The sequence below is a fragment of the Salmo salar genome, chromosome 10, assembly GCF_965601325.2.
Source record: "Salmo salar chromosome 10, fSalSal1, whole genome shotgun sequence".
Taxonomy (NCBI): domain Eukaryota; kingdom Metazoa; phylum Chordata; class Actinopteri; order Salmoniformes; family Salmonidae; genus Salmo; species Salmo salar.
Window position 1 is genome coordinate 90,118,906 of NC_138300.1, and position 18,791 is coordinate 90,137,696.

Genomic DNA, 18,791 nt, shown 5'->3' on the forward strand with positions numbered 1-18,791 from the left:
ACCCTGGTGCTGCCTTGTCATTTTATGTCTTTGTCTGACATGGCTTTTGTCTGTGCCTCTCTCTGTCCTGTAGATGTGGATGAGCCTGTGGTCTTTGCCACCAACTCCCTGCAGAGGAGGAAAAAAGGCCTGGCAGGGTTGCGCCCGGCTCAGCAGAAGACCAAACCAGGCCTGATGATTGGCCTTCCCCAGGACTTCCGCCAGATCTCCTCCATCATCGATGTCGACATCCTGCCCGAGACACACCGGCGTGTCCGCCTGCACAAGCACGGTACCCACAAGCCCCTGGGTTTCTATATTCGGGACGGGGTGAGCATGCGGGTCACACCTCAGGGTGTGGAGAAGGTGCCTGGTGTCTTCATCTCGCGGCTGGTGCGTGGAGGCCTGGCTGAGAGCACAGGACTGCTGGGGGTCAACGATGAGATCCTTGAGGTCAACGGCATTGATGTGGCCGGCAAATCTTTGGACCAGGTGACAGACATGATGGTGGCCAACAGCCACAACCTGATCGTGACGGTGAAGCCGGCCAACCAGCGCAACAACGTGGTGCCCCGGGCAAGCAAGGTCTCGGCAGGGGGGAACAGCTCCTCTGGATCTGTAGGCTCTGCATTCTCCCACGACTCAGCCCCCAGCACTGCCTCTCAGAGTGTCAGTCACCATAGCAACAGTAACAGCGTGGCGGAGGGCGACAGCGATGAGGACGGAGACCTTATCATTGAGACTGACAGCCTGCCACCTTACCTGCCCCATCGCTGTGTGTCCAACGGTAACGGCAGCCACAGAGAGTCTCCATTGACCTCGTCACTAGGGCAACGGCCCCTCCCCCAGAGCATGTCCCTGCCCAGCTGCGGCTCTCTGTCAGACAGCAAGGCCTCCCTGAGCTCCCTGACCACTCCTACACACAACGGCAGCCCCACCAAGACCAGCAGCAGCCAGGAGAGCATGAGAGAGGATGGAAACATCATCACACTGTAAAACCTGGACATTAATAACAGAAGACAAAACATGCACAATTGGAGAAAATCAACACATGATGAACTTTATCTGAACATAAAACAACAATTTGTTACCTCATAACAGAAAACAACTCACAACAATGATAAAGGCAATGATGATGGCTTTACCTTAAAAGCATCTGATGTGTATTCCATGCAACTCAACACTGTGGAACCAGCAGTCGTCATGTAATGAACTCAGTGGTCAGTGTAGTGTGAATCCTGATGCCTACTTACTACAAAACACATGATGATCGCTGTCACCACCACCATAATGGAAGTGCCTTACGGCTTTCCGCACAACTCGCCTTATGTTTATCACTTATATTTTACTTTCAAACAAGACCACCTCTCACTTCAATTCTAAACAGTGCCGTTGGGTGTCAGTGCAAAGGTAAAGATTGGCAGAAGGAGAAGCAGACAGAATGTGAAATGTTATCTGTCTGTCTGTGTGGGACATTAACAAACACAGCCCTTTTCTTTTGCTCATCCTGTATTCTGCAATACTTCCTCAGCATGTCCAAACAGTGTGTTCTCTTCTGTGACTGTGCCAATCATTGCTGATTGTGCTGTGCTGCTGGTTGTTCGCCTGTTTAGCTGACAATAGCTTTTATCAGAGAGGAATAGGCGACGCGAGAGGTTTTACAAAATCTGTCCACGAAAATAAGCCCACAAAGTGAGGAATTTTTGTATGAAGGTGCATAAGTGTTGAATTTGGTCATCAAAAAATGCAATTGCTAATTTCCTAGGTTAGGCTTATTTTATCGAATAGAAATTTCGTAATGGTTAGGTTGTTACAAATGCACTGATATAAGTGGACGCACGTGGCGTTTTGGCAACTTACTCAAAAACGACTTTATATCGGAGAAGTGCCTGTTGTCATAGAGATAGGTAGAGGACTCATCATGGATATAACCCGTTTTACCATGGACATTGCCATTGAGGGCTTCCACCATTTTAAAGTAGAAATTGGGTTGGGATTTTTATGAGTTGGAGGCAATAAGCCAATGAAGAAAATTGACTACTTTAAATTGGAGATAGCCTATTGTGGCACAAATACAAAGAGTCCTCTATCTATCTCTATGGTCTGTTGTTCACACGAGTATATCTGCCCGCTTATTGGCTAGAATGGTCCCACCTGATCTTGCCCCGCATCTTTGAGGACATGTATTTCCATTGTTAGTGTTCACTCAAATATCTTGTCAATATAATAGACAGTCTTTGTTTTTATTCCTCTGATCAGAAGTCATTGTGAATTGGATTCACATACAGCACATCTCGAAACATACCGTTCTTCCTCTGCTCATCCCCAGGAGGAATGTCATGGTATTACTGTACACACAACACAACAAAGTCAAGTGAGGCTTTTACAATGTGTGCTTTGATCCATGTCTCCCTTCTGAACATCCCTACTACAATTCGATACACAAAGTTATGGCATATCATACTCTTTTTTTCTAGGAAAATATGTAATGGGGCTGTTAATCATCATGGTGTTAGTATAGGAAATAGGAGGGAAATATGGTCCCCTGTCTCCTGATGTAGAGGCACATCATATTTATTTGACTTTCAGATAATGGCAAAGTTTACACACTGACGTGGGGAATGGGGATGCATTATAGCAGTATATCTAACCAATTGTATCTGTCTCAGAACCACCTTCAAGAGAATACCACCGTCTTTTATTTACTTTACAGCCACCAAACACTTTCCTAATCTAAAACATAGTCAGGTGGTTTGGCTTTGTATTCCCCTCTCATAGTCTCTGCTTCAGTGAAGTCAGGGGTTGCTTGGAGATACAGAGGTCCCAGGATGAAACATTAGATCCTGGAGAATTTCCCTGGCAGACTTGCTGTCTTGCTTTTAGAGAAACCAATTCCATTTTCCTTCAGGACAAGGTTTCTCTCCCCTGAAAATTTGACAGAGGGGGAACACAACAGAAATAACATGGAGTGCTGTTGCTCCAGAAGGTCACGGCCTCTTATAGACCCAGCTGTCTACAGGCCCACTTGTGACTGCCGTGTTTTTGTGTAAAATAAGGAAATTCCTTTCATGTTTGAAAAGCCTAGAGCTCTGCACATTGGGACCTTGTTCATACAATTAACTCCCTTCTTGATATCTAAACCAGAGGAGCATGGGGAGGGAAGGAGGAGAGAGTTCCTCTTACTTTTGAGGCTTTGGGTATCATCTTGCAGTGAGAGCTGTGAGGCAGACGGTCTAAAATCTACAAGCTTGGCCTCCCGAGTGGTGCAGCAGTCTAAGGCACTGCTTCGCAGTGCTTGAGGCATCACAACAGACCTGGGTTCGATCCCAGTCTGTGTCACAACCGGCCATGACCGGGAGTCCCATATGGCGGTGCACAATTGGCCCAGCGTCGCCCGAGTTAGGGGAGGGTTTGGCCGGGGGGGCTGTACTTGGCTCATCGCGCTATAGTGACTCCTTGTGGCAGGCCGGGCGCCTGCAGGCTGACTTTGATTGTCAGTTGAACGATGTTTCCTCCGACACATTGGTGCAGCTGGCTTCCGGGTTAAGCGGGCGGGTGTTAAGAAGGTCATGTTTCGAAGGACACATGACTCGACCTTAGCCTCTCCCGAGTGAGTTGCAGCGATGAGACAAGATCGTAATTGAAATTGGGAGAGAAAGGGGGGTTAAAAAAAATTATCAAAGCTTATGGTTGTTGGTTCTGACCCTCACTACACCTGAACACAAGGGCCCCCTGACCCTCTGTTAGTACTGGACTGAAGGAAAACTCTGACGGCCCTCACAGCTAACAATGCCCACGACCTCCAGGCTAGTTGATGGGCTGTGTCTGTTTCTGGCTGTGTCTTTATGTCTGGAGTGAATCACAGAGACAGCAGGAGCATCAGATGACCTACCACACCAGAAGGACAATATTGTGTTTTACATGAACATGATGTAGGTGTAGGTCAGCACTCAATCTGGAACCAAGTGGAATAACACTGGAATAACACAAGTTTATTAACTCCCCATCTTAATGTTGACTTAGATTATTGAATTGACCAATAAGACACAACAAAACCAGCAGAGCATGAAGACCTCCTATGGCCTGGTCATTATTGTTTTACTAGAGCTGCAGTTGTATGGGTCACCGGCACTGTTGCACCAGGTGGCAGCCAGGTAGCATGATACAATAATTAACCTGAGAATGAAGATGTTCACTTTGATAAGAGGGGAGGGGCAATTATCTATTGAAAGAGGCCATCATAAGATGCATTTTTAAAGCTTGTTCTCTTTATAAACCAAGAAACACAAGTACATAGTCCTTGGACATCCTTGTAGAAAATACAAGAGAATCACCTTCACAGATACAGTATGGTCTTTTAATCTACCTACAGAAACCTATAACAGAAAAGCTACCACGTACTGTACTGAATAATATTTTCATGTATGTAATTGTATATGTATAGATACAAATGAAGAATTATATAAACAAGGGATTTTTTTTGATTCACTGGGAGATTTTGTTGGAAAAGAACATTTTATAAATGTGTAAAATATGGAGAGTATTTTTCTTATTCTTGTACTTTTATTTGTATATGAGAATCCTAGAGAGGACATTTCTATTTCTTTGAGTACCGGGAACCAAACAGCGGAACAAAGTGTTTATATGAATCTGATCGGTCAGGGTGTACAATACTGTGAATGTCATATAGAGATATGCTGTTTGTGAAATTACATCTTATAATAAAATATTATTTTAAAAAATACAATATTTAGATGTTTTTTTTGTGGTCGCATAGGCCTAATTCACTCTGAATCCTTTACCCTTGGCCTTGCCCCACCTCTCTCGCTCTCTCTCTCTCTCACTAACTTTATCTCAATATGCTTTAAAGGCCCAGTGCAGTCAAAAACGTGACTTTTCTGTGTTTTATATACACTTTCCATGACATGGACTGACCTGGTGAAAGCTATGATCCCTTATTGATGTCACCTGTTAAATACACTTCAATCAGTGTAGATGAAGGAGAGGAGACAGGTTAAAGAAGGATTTGTAAGCCTTTATACAATTGACACATGGATTGTATATTTGTGCCATTCAGAGGGTGAATGGGCAAGACAAAAGATCTAAGCGCCTTTGAACAAGATATGTTAATAGGTGCCAGGTGCACCAGTTTGAGTGTGTCAAGAACTGCATTTCTGCTGGGGTTTTCACACTCAACAGATTCCCATGTGTATCAAGAATGGTCCACCACCCAAAGGACATCCAGCCAACTTGACACAACTGTATTTGTATTTTGTATGAATATTTATTATGGATCTCCATTAGCTGCCAAGGCAGCAGCTAGTCTTTCTGGGGTCCAGAAAAATTAAGAAAATTATACCAAATTTCACAACACATTAACGGCCCATGTACACTAGCATAAGATGGCATGTGGTGAAACACTGCTTCCCATTAATTTCAATGGAAGGAAAGTGGTGAGAAGCGGAGAGGGCGGGGGACCTTCGGGCGGTGCGAAACATACATTTTTCCCAACTTAATGCAAATCACCAGCGGCGACCGCTGGGCGATGACCAATCATATCGAGTGGTTCCCATGACGAATTTGATGCTATGTGACCCAAGGCTGAAGACTTTCTTCAGCAAAGATGGCTGACAAAAACACTAGGATGGAAGCAAATGTAAGTGATTATAACGTCATAACGAATCATGCAAGAAATGAACAGTTGACAGGAATATGTTAATGTCGAGACAAACGATTATACTTTTTTTTTTCAATCATAAAGTTAATTTACGATAATCGCGATTTAGCAAGCTAGCTGACGAGCTAACATTAGCCAACTAGCCGGCAATCTTTATGGGTGTTGTGACATGAATATGAAATTGTAATTCTGGTTGTTTAATGTTTCAGAGACTCCTGAAACAACCAGCAAACCAGGCTGTCGTCTTGTGAAACAGTGGATATAAAGAATCTAGCTAGCTAAAGCATTTACTGCAAATTGAATGTACAATTTTGTAAGCTTGCCTTGCTGATATTTCCCATGCAATGCAGATAGATGAAATAACGTAGCAAGCTAACTATTTTCTTGCTTATTGTGCAGTGGAGGATAAAAATACCTGTATGCCTATTGATGTGTAGTTAGCTATGTAGCCGATCTGTGTATGGACCCTAAAACGTTTGGTATACACATTAGTTCAGAACTTCAGCTATCATAGCCAGTTGTATCAACTTCCAAACAGTCTGAATGACAATGAAGCTTATGGGTTGAGTAGATTATAATATAACTTTGTGCCAAAGATGCAAGTCGTATATACATGTAGTTATTACCATGCATGTGATTCCCAACATTGTAGCCTGTACATTTAATATATTCACTGATCATGTACTCTACCTTGGCAAATAAAGGTGCAGTTCAGGTATGAATATCTTTGAGATAATTTTTCAGTCATATCCAGTACCAGGAGTATTAAATTCCAGTCTTTGAATGATGCTGTGTCTGCATGTATGTACTACAATTATACACGTCAACAGTGTTTACCAATCTTGGTCCTGGGACATCAATGGTTACACATTGTAACTATGCAATAGACTAGAAACATGATTTAACTAGTTAAAGGCTGATTTGTAATTCATATATACAGAAATATAATTTTAAAAACAGTAAACTACACATCCTATGCATCATGTAAATACTCTAAAACAAGTTCATTTCGATATCTAATTTCCTTAATCTGCATTGATCTGATAAACACAGGATAGGTGTAGTATTTCATCAAATGAGAGAATTTCAACCAGTAGAGAATGTGAAATGCTTTATTGGAAGTTCATTATCCAAGTGTTATAAATACATGCATTATAAATATTATGAATATAAATTCAATCTTTACTTCAATGCACATCTGTTGTGCATTATAAAAACAGAGGAAGAAAGAGGTGGCGAGAAAGGTGTAAAAGAAAGGGAAAGAGGTAAGAACAGAGGAGCAGGGAAGACAGCATATGATTAATGAATCACAGTGCTACCCTAATACTCTCTCAGTTCATCACAATTACATAATAGTGTCTCTAGTGGTGTCTCCTAACCAGCCATGGGCTCCCAGTTGGCCCGAAGGTTATTTTAAGAGCGGGTGAGGTGGCGATGACGGGACTGGGGGTTGGCGTCCTCTCTCACATCAAAACATACCCGCAGACGAGAGACCGATGGAGAGAAATAGCATGTTTAAGCCTTGTGTTTAAAAAAATTTGTAACACTGTCAGTCATCATAATTATCAGGAGGTGAAATGCAAAACTGGCCTTGGATCATTAACTCTGGGACTACTGCTTCTCTATCTGTATTTCAATGTAAAGCATCTCTTTAATAATACTTCCTGTTGACCTGACCAAGTGACCTCTCACCTATGGTCATGCTGTGTCCTCTATGTAGCCAGTTCAGATGCGGGAGGGGTTCACCGACACAGCTGATATAACCTAAAGGATTTAGGGAGAAGGGGAGAGAGGGATGAAGTGAAGGAGAGAGACTGTTATTGAGAAAATAAGGTTGTTAAAGAGTGTTTTCAACATTAATCTATGTGTGTGGCCTCATCTGGTGTCTACACTAAGTGGCTGCAGAGTACTTTATGCTGAAAAACATGAACGGACACACGAGGACAAACAATATAGCATCACAAATGAATACATAAATACCACTTGAAGCTTGATGATGAGTTGACCATTTGAATCAGCTGTGCAGTGCTAAGGCAAAAACAAAAATGTGCACACCTTTGAGTCCCCAGGACCAGGACTGAGAACCACTGCTCTTCATTGAGACCTCTTCATCTGTAGACAGGCTTTCATAGCCTTCTTTATCAGGACAGAAAACCTCACAAGAAACAGACTTCATTATACTCAAATTACACTGCACTGAATATTATGTTTCTATTATCTATGTTACTAGTTATTATTATTATGTTACTAGTACCTACCCTATCCAGAATAGCCTACTTTCTCACTTTGAAAGTTGGGACTACTAATGTTAACGTTATCCTTTCACCCTCCTCCATGGCTGTTAGCTAGCTACCTACAAATGCATTTGGAGTTTGTTTTTTACAGTGATAAATACATCAAGATAGCTAGCTAATATTTAGTTAGGTAGCTGGTGATATTTCATTAACTTAGCTATATATCTATACAGTATGTCAATTTGGTTAGATAGCTAGCTAGCCAACTAGCTAAGTTAGCTCATTTAGCAGCTCATTTGAGTTAGCCTGTACTGTAACTTTAGCTAGTTAGCTAATAAAACATCGTTTTTTTTACATTTTCAAAATGTATTGACTTACTTGAATAGGTTCTCCCAGCCATGTGGACAATTGGAAACAGGGCAGCAAAGTTTGTTTGTCAACAGAGCGTTTTGGAGCATATTACTATTGAACTATTTACCCATTTAATAACCAGACCTTCATACAAACTGGCTATGCTGAATTCTTGACGCACAATCGAATGTGCTACTAAACTCAGCAAAAAAAGAAACGTCCTCACTGTCAACTGCGTTTATTTTCAGCAAACTTAACATCTGTAAATATTTGTATGAACATAAGATTCAACAACTGAGACATAAACTGAACAAGTTCCACAGACATGTGACTAACAGAAATTGAATAATGTGACCCTGAATAAAGTGGGGGGTCAAAATCAAAAGTAACAGTCGGTATCTGGTGTGGCCACCAGCTGCATTAAGTACCGTAATTTCCGGACTATAAGCTGCTACTTTTTTCCCACGCTTTGAACCTCGCGGCTTAAACAATGAAGCGGCTAATATATGGATTTTTCCCGCTTTCAAATTAAATAAATAAAATTTAAAAAACACATTCTGTGACGTGCTCAGTTTTTTGAAATTGCCGAACGGGTTAAGGTCAAACAACTGTTTTGTTTACTGTTTAGATTAAATCGAGCGCGCTCAAACTTCCCATCATTCTGATTACGGTAGTCATTTTGTCACCATCATGGCAAAGACACGGAGAAATGCATATGATGCAGCTTTCAAGTTGAAGGCGATTGATCTGGCTGTTGGAAAAGGAAATAGAGCTGCTGCACGGGAGCTTGGTCTGGAGCAATGACTTTCTTGGTAGGCAACTGTTTACTGCAAATGTTTTATTTTTTGTTACAAGCCGTGTTTCGTTAAAGCCTATTTATTTTTGTTACAAGCCGTGTTTCGTTAAAGCCTATTTTTTTTCTTTCGTTAAAGCCTGTGTAAAGTTAATTTGTTTCAATGTACCGGTAGGCACATGTGCGGCTTATTTATGTTCAAAATAATCTTTTTTTTTTTATTCAGTGGGTGCGGCTTATATTCAGGTGCGCTTAATAGTCCGGAAATTACGGTACTGCAGTGCATTTCCTCCTCATTGACTGCACCAGATTTGCCAGTTCTTGCTGTGAGATGTTACCCCCCTCTTCCACCAAGGCACCTGCAAGTTCCCTGACATTTCTGGGGGGAATGGCCCTAGCCCTCACCCTCCGATCCAACAGGTCCCAGACGTGCTCAATGGGATTGAGATCCAGGCTCTTCGCTGGCCATGGCAGGACACAGACATTCCTGTCTTGCAGGAAATCACACACAGAACGAGCAGTATGGCTGGTGGCATTGTCATGCTGGAGGGTCATGTCAGGATGAGCCTGCAGGAAGGGTACCACATGAGGGAGGAGGATGTCTTCCCTGTAACGCACAGCGTTGAGATTGCCTGCAATGACAACAAGCCCAGTCCGATGATGCTGTGACACACCGCACCAGACCATGATGGACCCTCCACCTCGATCCCGCTCCAGAGTACAGGCCTCGGTGTAACGCTCATTCCTTCGACAATAAACGCGAATCCGACCATCACCCCGGTGAGACAAAACCACGACTCGTCAGTGAAGATAACTTTTTGCCCGTCCTGTCTGGTCCAGCGACGGTGGGTTTGTGCCCATAGGCGACGTTTGTTGCCGTTGATGTCTGGTGAGGATCTGCCTTACAACAGGCTTACAAGCCCTCAGTCCAGCTTCTCTCAGCCTATTGTGGACAGTCTGAGCACTGATTGTGTGCATTCCTGGTGTAACTCAGGCAGTTGTTGTTGCCATCCTGTACCTGTCCCGCAGGTGTGATGTTCGGATGTACCGATCCTGTGCAGGTGTTGTTACATGTGTTCTGCCACTGCGAGGACGATCAGCTGTCCGTCCTCTCTCCCTGTAGCGCTGTCTTAGGCATCTCACAGTACGGACATTGCAATTTATTGCCCTGGCCACATCTGCAGTCCTCATGCCTCCTTGCAGCATGCCTAAGGCACGTTCACGCAGATGAGCAGGGACCCTGTGCCTCATTCTTTTGGTGTTTTTCAGTCAGTAGAAAGGCCTCTTTAGTGTCGTAAGTTTTCATAACTATGACCTTATTTGCCTACCGTCTGTAAGCTGTTAGTGTCTTAATGACCGTTCCACAGGTGCATGTTCATTAATTGTTTATGGTTCATTGAACAAACATGGGAAACAGTGTTTAAACCCTTTACAATGAAGAGCTGTGAAGTTATTTTGATTTTTACGAATTATCTTTGAAAGACAGGGTCCTGAAAAAGGGACGGTTCTTTTTTTGCTGAGTTTTTATGCTGCCAGCACGCCCACAAGCGAGTCACAATGGGCGGTCTAAGCTGAACTCGTCAATTTACCGCTTGCTAGTGTACATGCCACATAAGTGTGTGCCCTCAGGCCACACTCTACTACCAGCACGTATCTATAACACAAAATCCATGTGTATAGTGCGTATGTTATGTTTTTGTGGAAAACATTGGAGTCAACATGGGCCATCATCCCTGTACAATGCTTTTGACACCTTGTAGAGTCTATGCCCCGAAATGAGGCTGTTCCGAGGGCAAATGGGGGTGCAACTCAATATTAGAAAGGTGTTCCTAATGTTTTGTACAGTTAGTTTATATTTCCACACTGAGGTTGGAATAATACATTGAAATTGTGAAAGTTATGATAATGCCCTTTTAGTGTACAAGCTGTTTTGGTGGGTTGGTGACATCTGAATTTTGTTTATTGACCAATAAGAAAGAAAGTTCCAAATCTCTCTGCCAATAACAGCTACTTTTTCCCCTCCCCACTTCCAGACAATTATAGTAAAAGTCTTAAGAATTTCCACTTTACTAAAAAGCTATTTTAGTTTATTTTTGACCATTTTAATTGAAAATAATCACAGTTAGGTACCTAATTGTTACCCAGAAATGACATGGAGATGAAAAAGTCTGCATTGAACCTTTAACGGCATGAATGACAAGGTCAATGTTGCCAAAGCGAAGTGATACACATAAAAACAATGAAAGCAACAACAATACGAATAGTAGGTGTAGTACTAAAGAAAAAAAAAAAAAACAATTGCCAAATATACAAATGTCAACAACTATCAAAGTTTCTTCAAGTGCAGTCGCAAAAACCATCAAGCGCTATGATTAAACTGGTTCTCATGAGGACCGCCCCAGGAAAGGAAGACCCAGAGTTACGTCTGCTGCAGAGGACAAATTCATTAGAGTTAAATGCACCTCAGATTGCAGCCCGAATAAATGCTTCACAGAGTTCAAGTAACAGACACATCTCAACATCAACTATTCAGAGGAGACTGCGTGAATCAGGCCCTCATGGTCGAATTGCTGAAAAGTAACAAGTAATAAAGGACACCAATAAGAAAGAGAGACTTGCTTGGGCCAAAAAACACAAGCAATGGACATTAGACTGGTGGAAATCTGTCCTTTGGTCTGATGAGTCCAAATTTTAGATTTTTGGTTCCAATCGCTGTCTTTGAGACACAGAGTGGGTGAACGGATGATCTCCGCATGTGTGGTTCCCACCGTGAAGCGTGGAGGAAGAGGTGTGATGGTGTGGGGGTACTTTGCTGGTGACACTGTCAGTGATTTAATTAGAAGTCAAGGCACACTTAACCAGCAAGGCTACCACAGCATTCTGTAGCAATTTGCCATCCCATCTGGTTTGCGCCTAGTGGGACTATCATTTGTTTTTGAACAGGACAATGACCCAACACAACTCCAGGCTGTGTAAGAGCTATTTGACCAAGAAGGAGAGTGATGGAGTGCTGCATCAGATGACCTGGCCTCCACAATCCCCCGATCTCAACCCAATTGAGATGGTTTGGGATGAGTTGGACTGCAGAGTGAAGGAAAAGCAGCCAACAAGTGCTCAGCATATGTGGGAACTCCTTCAAGACTGTTGGAAAAGCATTCCAGGCAACACTGGCTGAGAGAATGTGTGCAAAGCTGTCATCAAGGCAAAGGGTGGCTACTTTGAAGAATCTAAAATCTATTTTGATTTGTTTAACACTCTTTTGGTTACTACATGATTCCATATGTGTTATTTCATAGTTTTGATGTCTTCAATATTATTCTACAATGTAGAAAATAGTAAAAATAAATAAAAACCTTTGAATGAGTAGGTGTGTCCAAACTTTTGACTGGTACTATATAAGCGCCTTGGCATAGATTGGAAAGTTTCTGGAACTGTATTGGAGGGAACCGCCACCATTCTTCCACAAGAAATTCCATAATTTTGTGTTTTGTTGATGTTGGTGGAAAACATTGTCTCAGGCGCCACTCCAGAATCTCCCATAAGTGTTCAATTGGGATGAGATCTGGTGACACACACACACACACACACACACACACACACACACGTGTAGAAGCACCTGCTTTCAATATACATTGTATCCCTAATTTACTGTATTGGATATTTGTGTATATATATATATATAAATAACACACAGGTAACTGACAAAATAATGGAAACACTTCCATTATTTTGTCAGTTACCTGTATGTGCTTGTATATATAACAAATAAAACAAACAAATATCCAATACAAAATGTAATAACGTTCAAAACCTAATTCAACAAATACAAATTGAAAATGACTGACTGACTTATTCTCTCTCTCTGTTTGATTGTGTGTCCCGTCTCATAACATTCCAAAAGCTGCTACCCACATAGAGTAAATGTGAGTCACACGACCCACACCAATAGCACAGGCACTACCACCACCAATACAACCCCCCAGCGACCCCTGTGGGTCATTAACTCTAATTGTGGAGGATATAACAGTGTCCCTCTCATAGACATTTTAATTTCCTGTGACATTATTTTATTAATTAAGGATGATTATTTACTGCTGGTATAGCTGCAGTTAGTGCTCACAAGGGCAAGAAGTGATTGCAAAACCAGATAATGTCAATGTCCTTCTTGCCCATCACTCTGGATGTTTATATTAAATCTCAGACAGTAAAAATGTCCCAGACTGAACAATGAATGTTTGTCTCTGTGTGTTAAGAGTGTATTCAAGAATGAGAGAAGGCTACTTGTCTTTTTCTCTAAGTACTCCCCTACAGCTATTCACTCTTAGGCATCTTGAGTCATTTTCTATTCAGTTATCTTTACTTTTACTCAAGTATGACAATTGGGTACTTTTCCCACCAGTGGCACAGTATACACTTTATAGGCTACATTGTATAAACCACGACATGATTGGATTTCTTCATGGTTACAATCTCGTTACAACTGTTCAGCGACGTTTACCGCACGCGCTTCAACATCCTCGCCTTATCTGCCTTTATGTTTATGTGGTTACTTTCATCATTCAGTCATTGTCACTCACTGGCTGCAGCGAAAATCGATCATCCTCTCCCAAAACCAAGTAAATATGGCACCAAGAGAACATTGCAAATATCTCTAGGAACTGACGATTTTCTAACATATTTCCATGTTTCAAATCAGAGTATGACAAGAGTATATCAACAAAATAACCTATTATCTGATTAATCCACTGCAGTGGAGTGATGATGTAAAGGCTGTGATGATCAACTGCAAGTTATGAAGATTAATTAAAAGAGCATGCAGACCTTTCCATTTTATGGAACTGGGGAATATTTTTGCTCTTTGTGGGTTCCTCTGCACCCATGGCTTTCAAAAGGTAGCCAGGTCAGTGGCTGAAACAAAAGCTTAATTGAAATAATTGATCTCCCATGCATATGTGATATGTATTGCAAGGGAAACGGCACAACATTCGCTGATCATAAACATGTTTTTGATTTATTTAAGGAAGGTTTCGGCCTACAATGGCCTTCATCAGAATAATCACAAAGTGAATGGCCCTCCATTTCAAAGGGAGGACACTGGCTTTGTGAGTTATTTTGGAATTGAAAAAGTTAGCAAACAAAAGCGGTAGCAATGTTGCCAAACACCGAAGGTCGAGAGAGACGTTCTGGATCCATCCCTCAGACCCTTCAGACCCCAGAAGTCTTAACCTGGAGAAGGACTATAGTGTGTTAGCGCATTGACACCCCCCCCCCCCCCCCTCCTTTGTACTTGTTGTTCATTCATGAAAAAAAAGCTCTAACTATTGTCTAAACCAGTTGTTTAAGTCCATTTTGCCTATGCTTTTTATGTTGTTCGGTTATCCCTAGTTTTGCTTAGCCCTGTTGTTCATTTCCCAATACCTAAAGTATTCAACATAAAGGTTTTATAAAAACTGCAGTTGAAATATGTTTGCTCAGTCTTCCCAATTGTTTTACTGGTTCCATTTCTGCCCTTACGAACAAAAACTTGCAGTCAGAGTGCAGTATAACTGCAGTATGCTGCATCTGAAATAAGTTTCATATACTGCAGTAAATTTCCAGTGTAACTGTATAACTGCGTCCAAAATACCAGTCGACTGCAGTTACTGCACTTTACTGTAGTTTCAAAACCCCAAATCTTTTTGGTGAGAGTGTATTTTACCACTAGGTGGAGATAGACCACAGTACCCCTCACCTTGAGGCTCAACATGTATATTCTACCACACCCTCTCTCATTACCACCACCAGCTGAAAAGTTTGCATGGGGAAGACATATTTTGTAGACAAGTGTGCTTCATCAATTAATAATTCCTCCACTTGCTCTTTAGTTTTGGGCTTCCAAATGGCGCAGCGGTCTAAGACACTGCATCTCAGCAAGAGGCATCACTGCAGTACCTGGTTCAAATCCAAGCTGTATCACATCCAGCTGTGATAGGGAGTCCCATAGGGCGGCACACAACTGGCCCAGTGTCATGCCATCATTGTAAGAATTTGTTCTTAACTGACTTGCCTAGTTACATTTTAAAAAGTTGAATACTGATTTACATAGCTTTAATAGTGCTGGTGTCCAGTAGGGGGCTCTAGTGAGCAATTTACCACATGCTATACTCCTGCATATTCTGTTCCTCAACCATACAGGTGCAAGCCCCTTCCAATCACAGTTGGAACCAATGTTTCTCAAATATATACAATACCAGTCAAAAGTTGACACACCTACTCATTCTAGGGTTTTTATTTGTACTATTTTCTACATTGTAGTAATAGTGAAGACATCAAAATTATGAAAAAACACATTTGGGATCATGTACAAGTGCTGCATCAGATGACCTGGCCTCCACAATCACCCGACCTCAACCCAATTAAGATTGAGTTGGACCGCAGAGTGAAGGAAAATCAGCCAACAACTGCTCAGCATATGTGGAACTTCCTTCAAGACTGTTGGAAAAGCACTCCAGGTGAAGCTGGTTGAAAGAATGCCAGAAGTGTGCAAAGCTGTCAAGGCAAAGGGTGGCTACTTTGAAGAATTGAAAATATATGTTGATTTGTTTAACACTTTAGTTACATGATTCCATGTGTGTTATTTCAGTTATTTCAATGTAGAAAATGGTAAAAACCTTTGACTGGTACTGTAGAGATATACATATTTTAACTTTTCAGTCAACCTCAAGTCACCATCATTCAAAAGTAGTACATCCACAAAATAATGACAAGAGACCAAAACTATGCTTATGGATGTGTATTTTAATAAAAATAATTCTGTCAAAATTAAACAGAATACAATATTTCTTTATCATGTTTCTAGTACATAGGTATGTTTTTTTATTATCATTATAATCTCTCTTTTTTTGTGTGTGTGTGTGTGTGTGTGTGTATATATATAGATATATATACACACACATACACACACAAAATATATATAGTTTTAAAGGTTCTAAAAGTTTCATGCCAAGTAGAGGGTAACTCACTTCACAATTGCTAAACTCAAAACTCAATTTGAAATTAAAATAATAGAAGTAAATTGTGCACAGCTTGTTGTTTTTAATTCCTAATTCCATTCCCTTCGCCTCTCCATTTGAAGCATGGATAGCTCCAATGGAAAAACATAACACATAAAAGGAGAACAGGGAGATTGTTTGCTACAGTAGGTGTAGGTGTGTCTATAAAAGTCCCAGGAGAAGCTCGACAGATTACGATCTTTCTACACACACACCTAGACATTAGTCAACCTATTTCATAATGAATGATCTTAAAATGGAAATATACATTTTGGGTGGCTATAGGAGTTTAAAAGCCATTTTCTGTTTTTGAAAGCCATCAAGAGATACAGGCTTTGCTATAATGTCATAAGATATAATCAAAATCTATCTGCTGGCTGCTTCCAATATTGAAAGTCTATCACTGAATGTTCAGAATTACCGGTAAACTCTAGTGAAAACCCATGCGAATGGATACCGCCACCTAAAGATTTAACTAATTGAGCAACGTGAATTAAAACAACTAAAACCTCCATCCAACATGGGTTACAGTGTGTATAGGTATGCTTGAAAGATGATGTGCCCCAGTATGTCAGTCTTTAACAGGTTCGGGATAAAGGGCTCCCGAGTGGTGCAGCGGTCGATTCCAAGCTGTACCACAACCGGCCGTGATTAGGACTCCCATAGGGCGGCGCACAATTGGCCCACCGTCGTCTGGGTTAGGCCGTCATTGTAAATAAGAATTTGTTCTTAACTGACTTGCCTAGTTAAATAAAGGTAAAATAAATACATCAAGTATTTTGCTTCCTACTGCAATACAATATTTATTTTTAAATGTTTTATTTAACTAGGCAAGTCAGTTAAGAACAAATTCTTATTTACAATGACAGCCTAGGAACAGTGGGTTAACTGCCTTGTTCTGTGGCAGAACAACAGATTTTTACCTTGTCAGCTCGGGGAGTCGATCCAGCAACCTGGCCCAACGCTCTAACCACTAGGCTACCTGCCGCCCCGGCCGTGATTGGGACTCCTGTAGGGCGGCGCACAATTGGTCCAGCGTCGTCTGGGTTAGGGTTTGGCCGGGGTAGGCCGTATAGAGGACCCTCACATAGAGGACCCTCACATTAAGGTATTTGGTATTTGTTCTTGTATATATTTTAGCAGGTATAAGCCCATTATGCAGATAGGAGATGTTGTCCAAATGTAAAGATTGTGTAATTTTTTTGATCAAAATGGCCTTTGTGAACATATTAAAGTCTACCAAACACTAACAACACAGAAGCTGATGTTTTCTACTCCCACCACCCCTTTGCATCACAAACTTGCTTTGCAGGATTGTCAAAAAAATGTATGAAACATATTGCAATATGTCTTACAGGTACAGGGGATGTCAATATCAATCTCGTGGTGGCCAGCAGCAAATCTGAAGCACAAACGTAATATAATCTACTAAACTACATTCAACACAGTGGAGCGCCTCCTGCTGGCTGGGTGAAATACTGCGTTAATACATCAATGATCGACAACTGTCCCATGTGCCAAGAGAATATCTGTTAAAAATAGGAGAATACATACTGTAATGAAAGAAAGAGAGAAAAAAAATTACATATTCAACTGTGACTATAATAAACAAACAAAAACAAACGAACAAAGTTATGGTCACATGTTTGTAAAAGTGACCGAGTCTGTGTTTAGAGTTTATGTGTTAACGCGACAGCTTCACATTAGTTGTGAGAAAAATAGAACCGCAAGAAAGCGGAAAAATAAGCATGTTCGCGATGATATGATAATAGGCTGGCTGTCAAAGCAGTGGTATGAAAAGACTGATCGACTGACTGTGTGAATTAAGTGTGGCCAATGGCAAGTACCATTGGTTATTAAAAAAGGGGAGGTCAAAATAAAAGCCTCGTATTTGGCAATCAGTTTAACTTTTTTATTGAATATATCATTAAATGGTGTGTGTGTGTGTGTTTATAATATATATATATATATATATATATATATATATATATTTATATATATATATATATATATATATATATATATATATATATATATATATATATATATATATCATACACACACACACATACACACAGTCAGACTTCATATCTTCAATATAATTAGCAAGTCAAAAACCAGATAGTGATTTCCAAATTCCCCACAGTACTGTATGTCTGTGTATTGTTACTGTAGGTTACAAATCAAACTAGTGGAGACACTTGATTGGAAATATACTACACTTATATTGAAACTCACAAATGAATCAGTGTCATCATTATGTGATGTGAGGTGAATGCTGCTGTGTGGGGCTCTGAGGTGACCAGCAGGTTAGTGGCTTACAGCCATGTGTACTCTCACAAGCCAATTCAGACCTTGAACTTTAAATTAAATGAGCTTCTGGAGTTAAGTCATACTAAGTAGTAAGAATTTGAACCAAAAAATGCAGGTCCTAAATTGGAGCCACTGTACAGCTGGGTAAACCTCCCTCTGTCTACAATATCCCATACTGAGATGACAAATATGCTGTGAATACCTGAGTTCTGAATGAAAGAAACCAGAGTATCTTGCTTGGTAACGACAAAGCATGCCAATGTGAATTTCTTTGATATGATGAACATCTTTAAAATACTGTGTAGGGTATTGAAATCCACTCAAAAACAAAAACGGAATTAGATTTTTTTCCTTCCAAGATGAGCACAACATACTGACTAAATAAAACCTATAAAATGACTAGATAAACAGAA

General features: G+C 41.0%; 1 protein-coding gene and 2 long non-coding RNA genes across 4 annotated transcripts in view; 2 read left to right on the forward strand and 1 right to left on the reverse strand.

The window, feature by feature from the left end:
* Positions 1–1,023, forward strand: part of LOC106560828 (partitioning defective 6 homolog alpha) — a 39,753-nt gene extending 38,730 nt beyond the window's left edge. The window contains exon 3 of the mRNA XM_014124171.3: positions 74–1,023. Within this exon, the coding sequence (XP_013979646.1) occupies positions 74–975 (902 nt within the window). The 3' untranslated portion in view covers positions 976–1,023. The remainder of the gene's footprint in view (positions 1–73) is intronic.
* Positions 1,024–5,498: 4,475 nt separating this feature from the next.
* On the forward strand, positions 5,499–6,378 carry LOC145858620 (uncharacterized). The gene is made up of 2 exons (XR_014379084.1): positions 5,499–5,635; positions 5,866–6,378. It is a non-coding gene; the product is annotated as an uncharacterized LOC145858620 (long non-coding RNA).
* Positions 6,379–6,750: 372 nt separating this feature from the next.
* Positions 6,751–12,071, reverse strand: LOC106561106 (uncharacterized). 2 transcript variants are annotated; one of them, XR_006757156.2, is made up of 4 exons: positions 8,269–12,071; positions 7,712–7,811; positions 7,349–7,420; positions 6,751–7,118 (listed from the first exon to the last, which is right to left on the reverse strand). It is a non-coding gene; the product is annotated as an uncharacterized LOC106561106 (long non-coding RNA). The 2 variants fall into 2 exon arrangements; XR_001318724.3 differs by having other exon boundaries at positions 6,751–7,114; positions 8,269–12,070.
* Between the last annotated feature and the right edge of the window lie 6,720 nt (positions 12,072–18,791).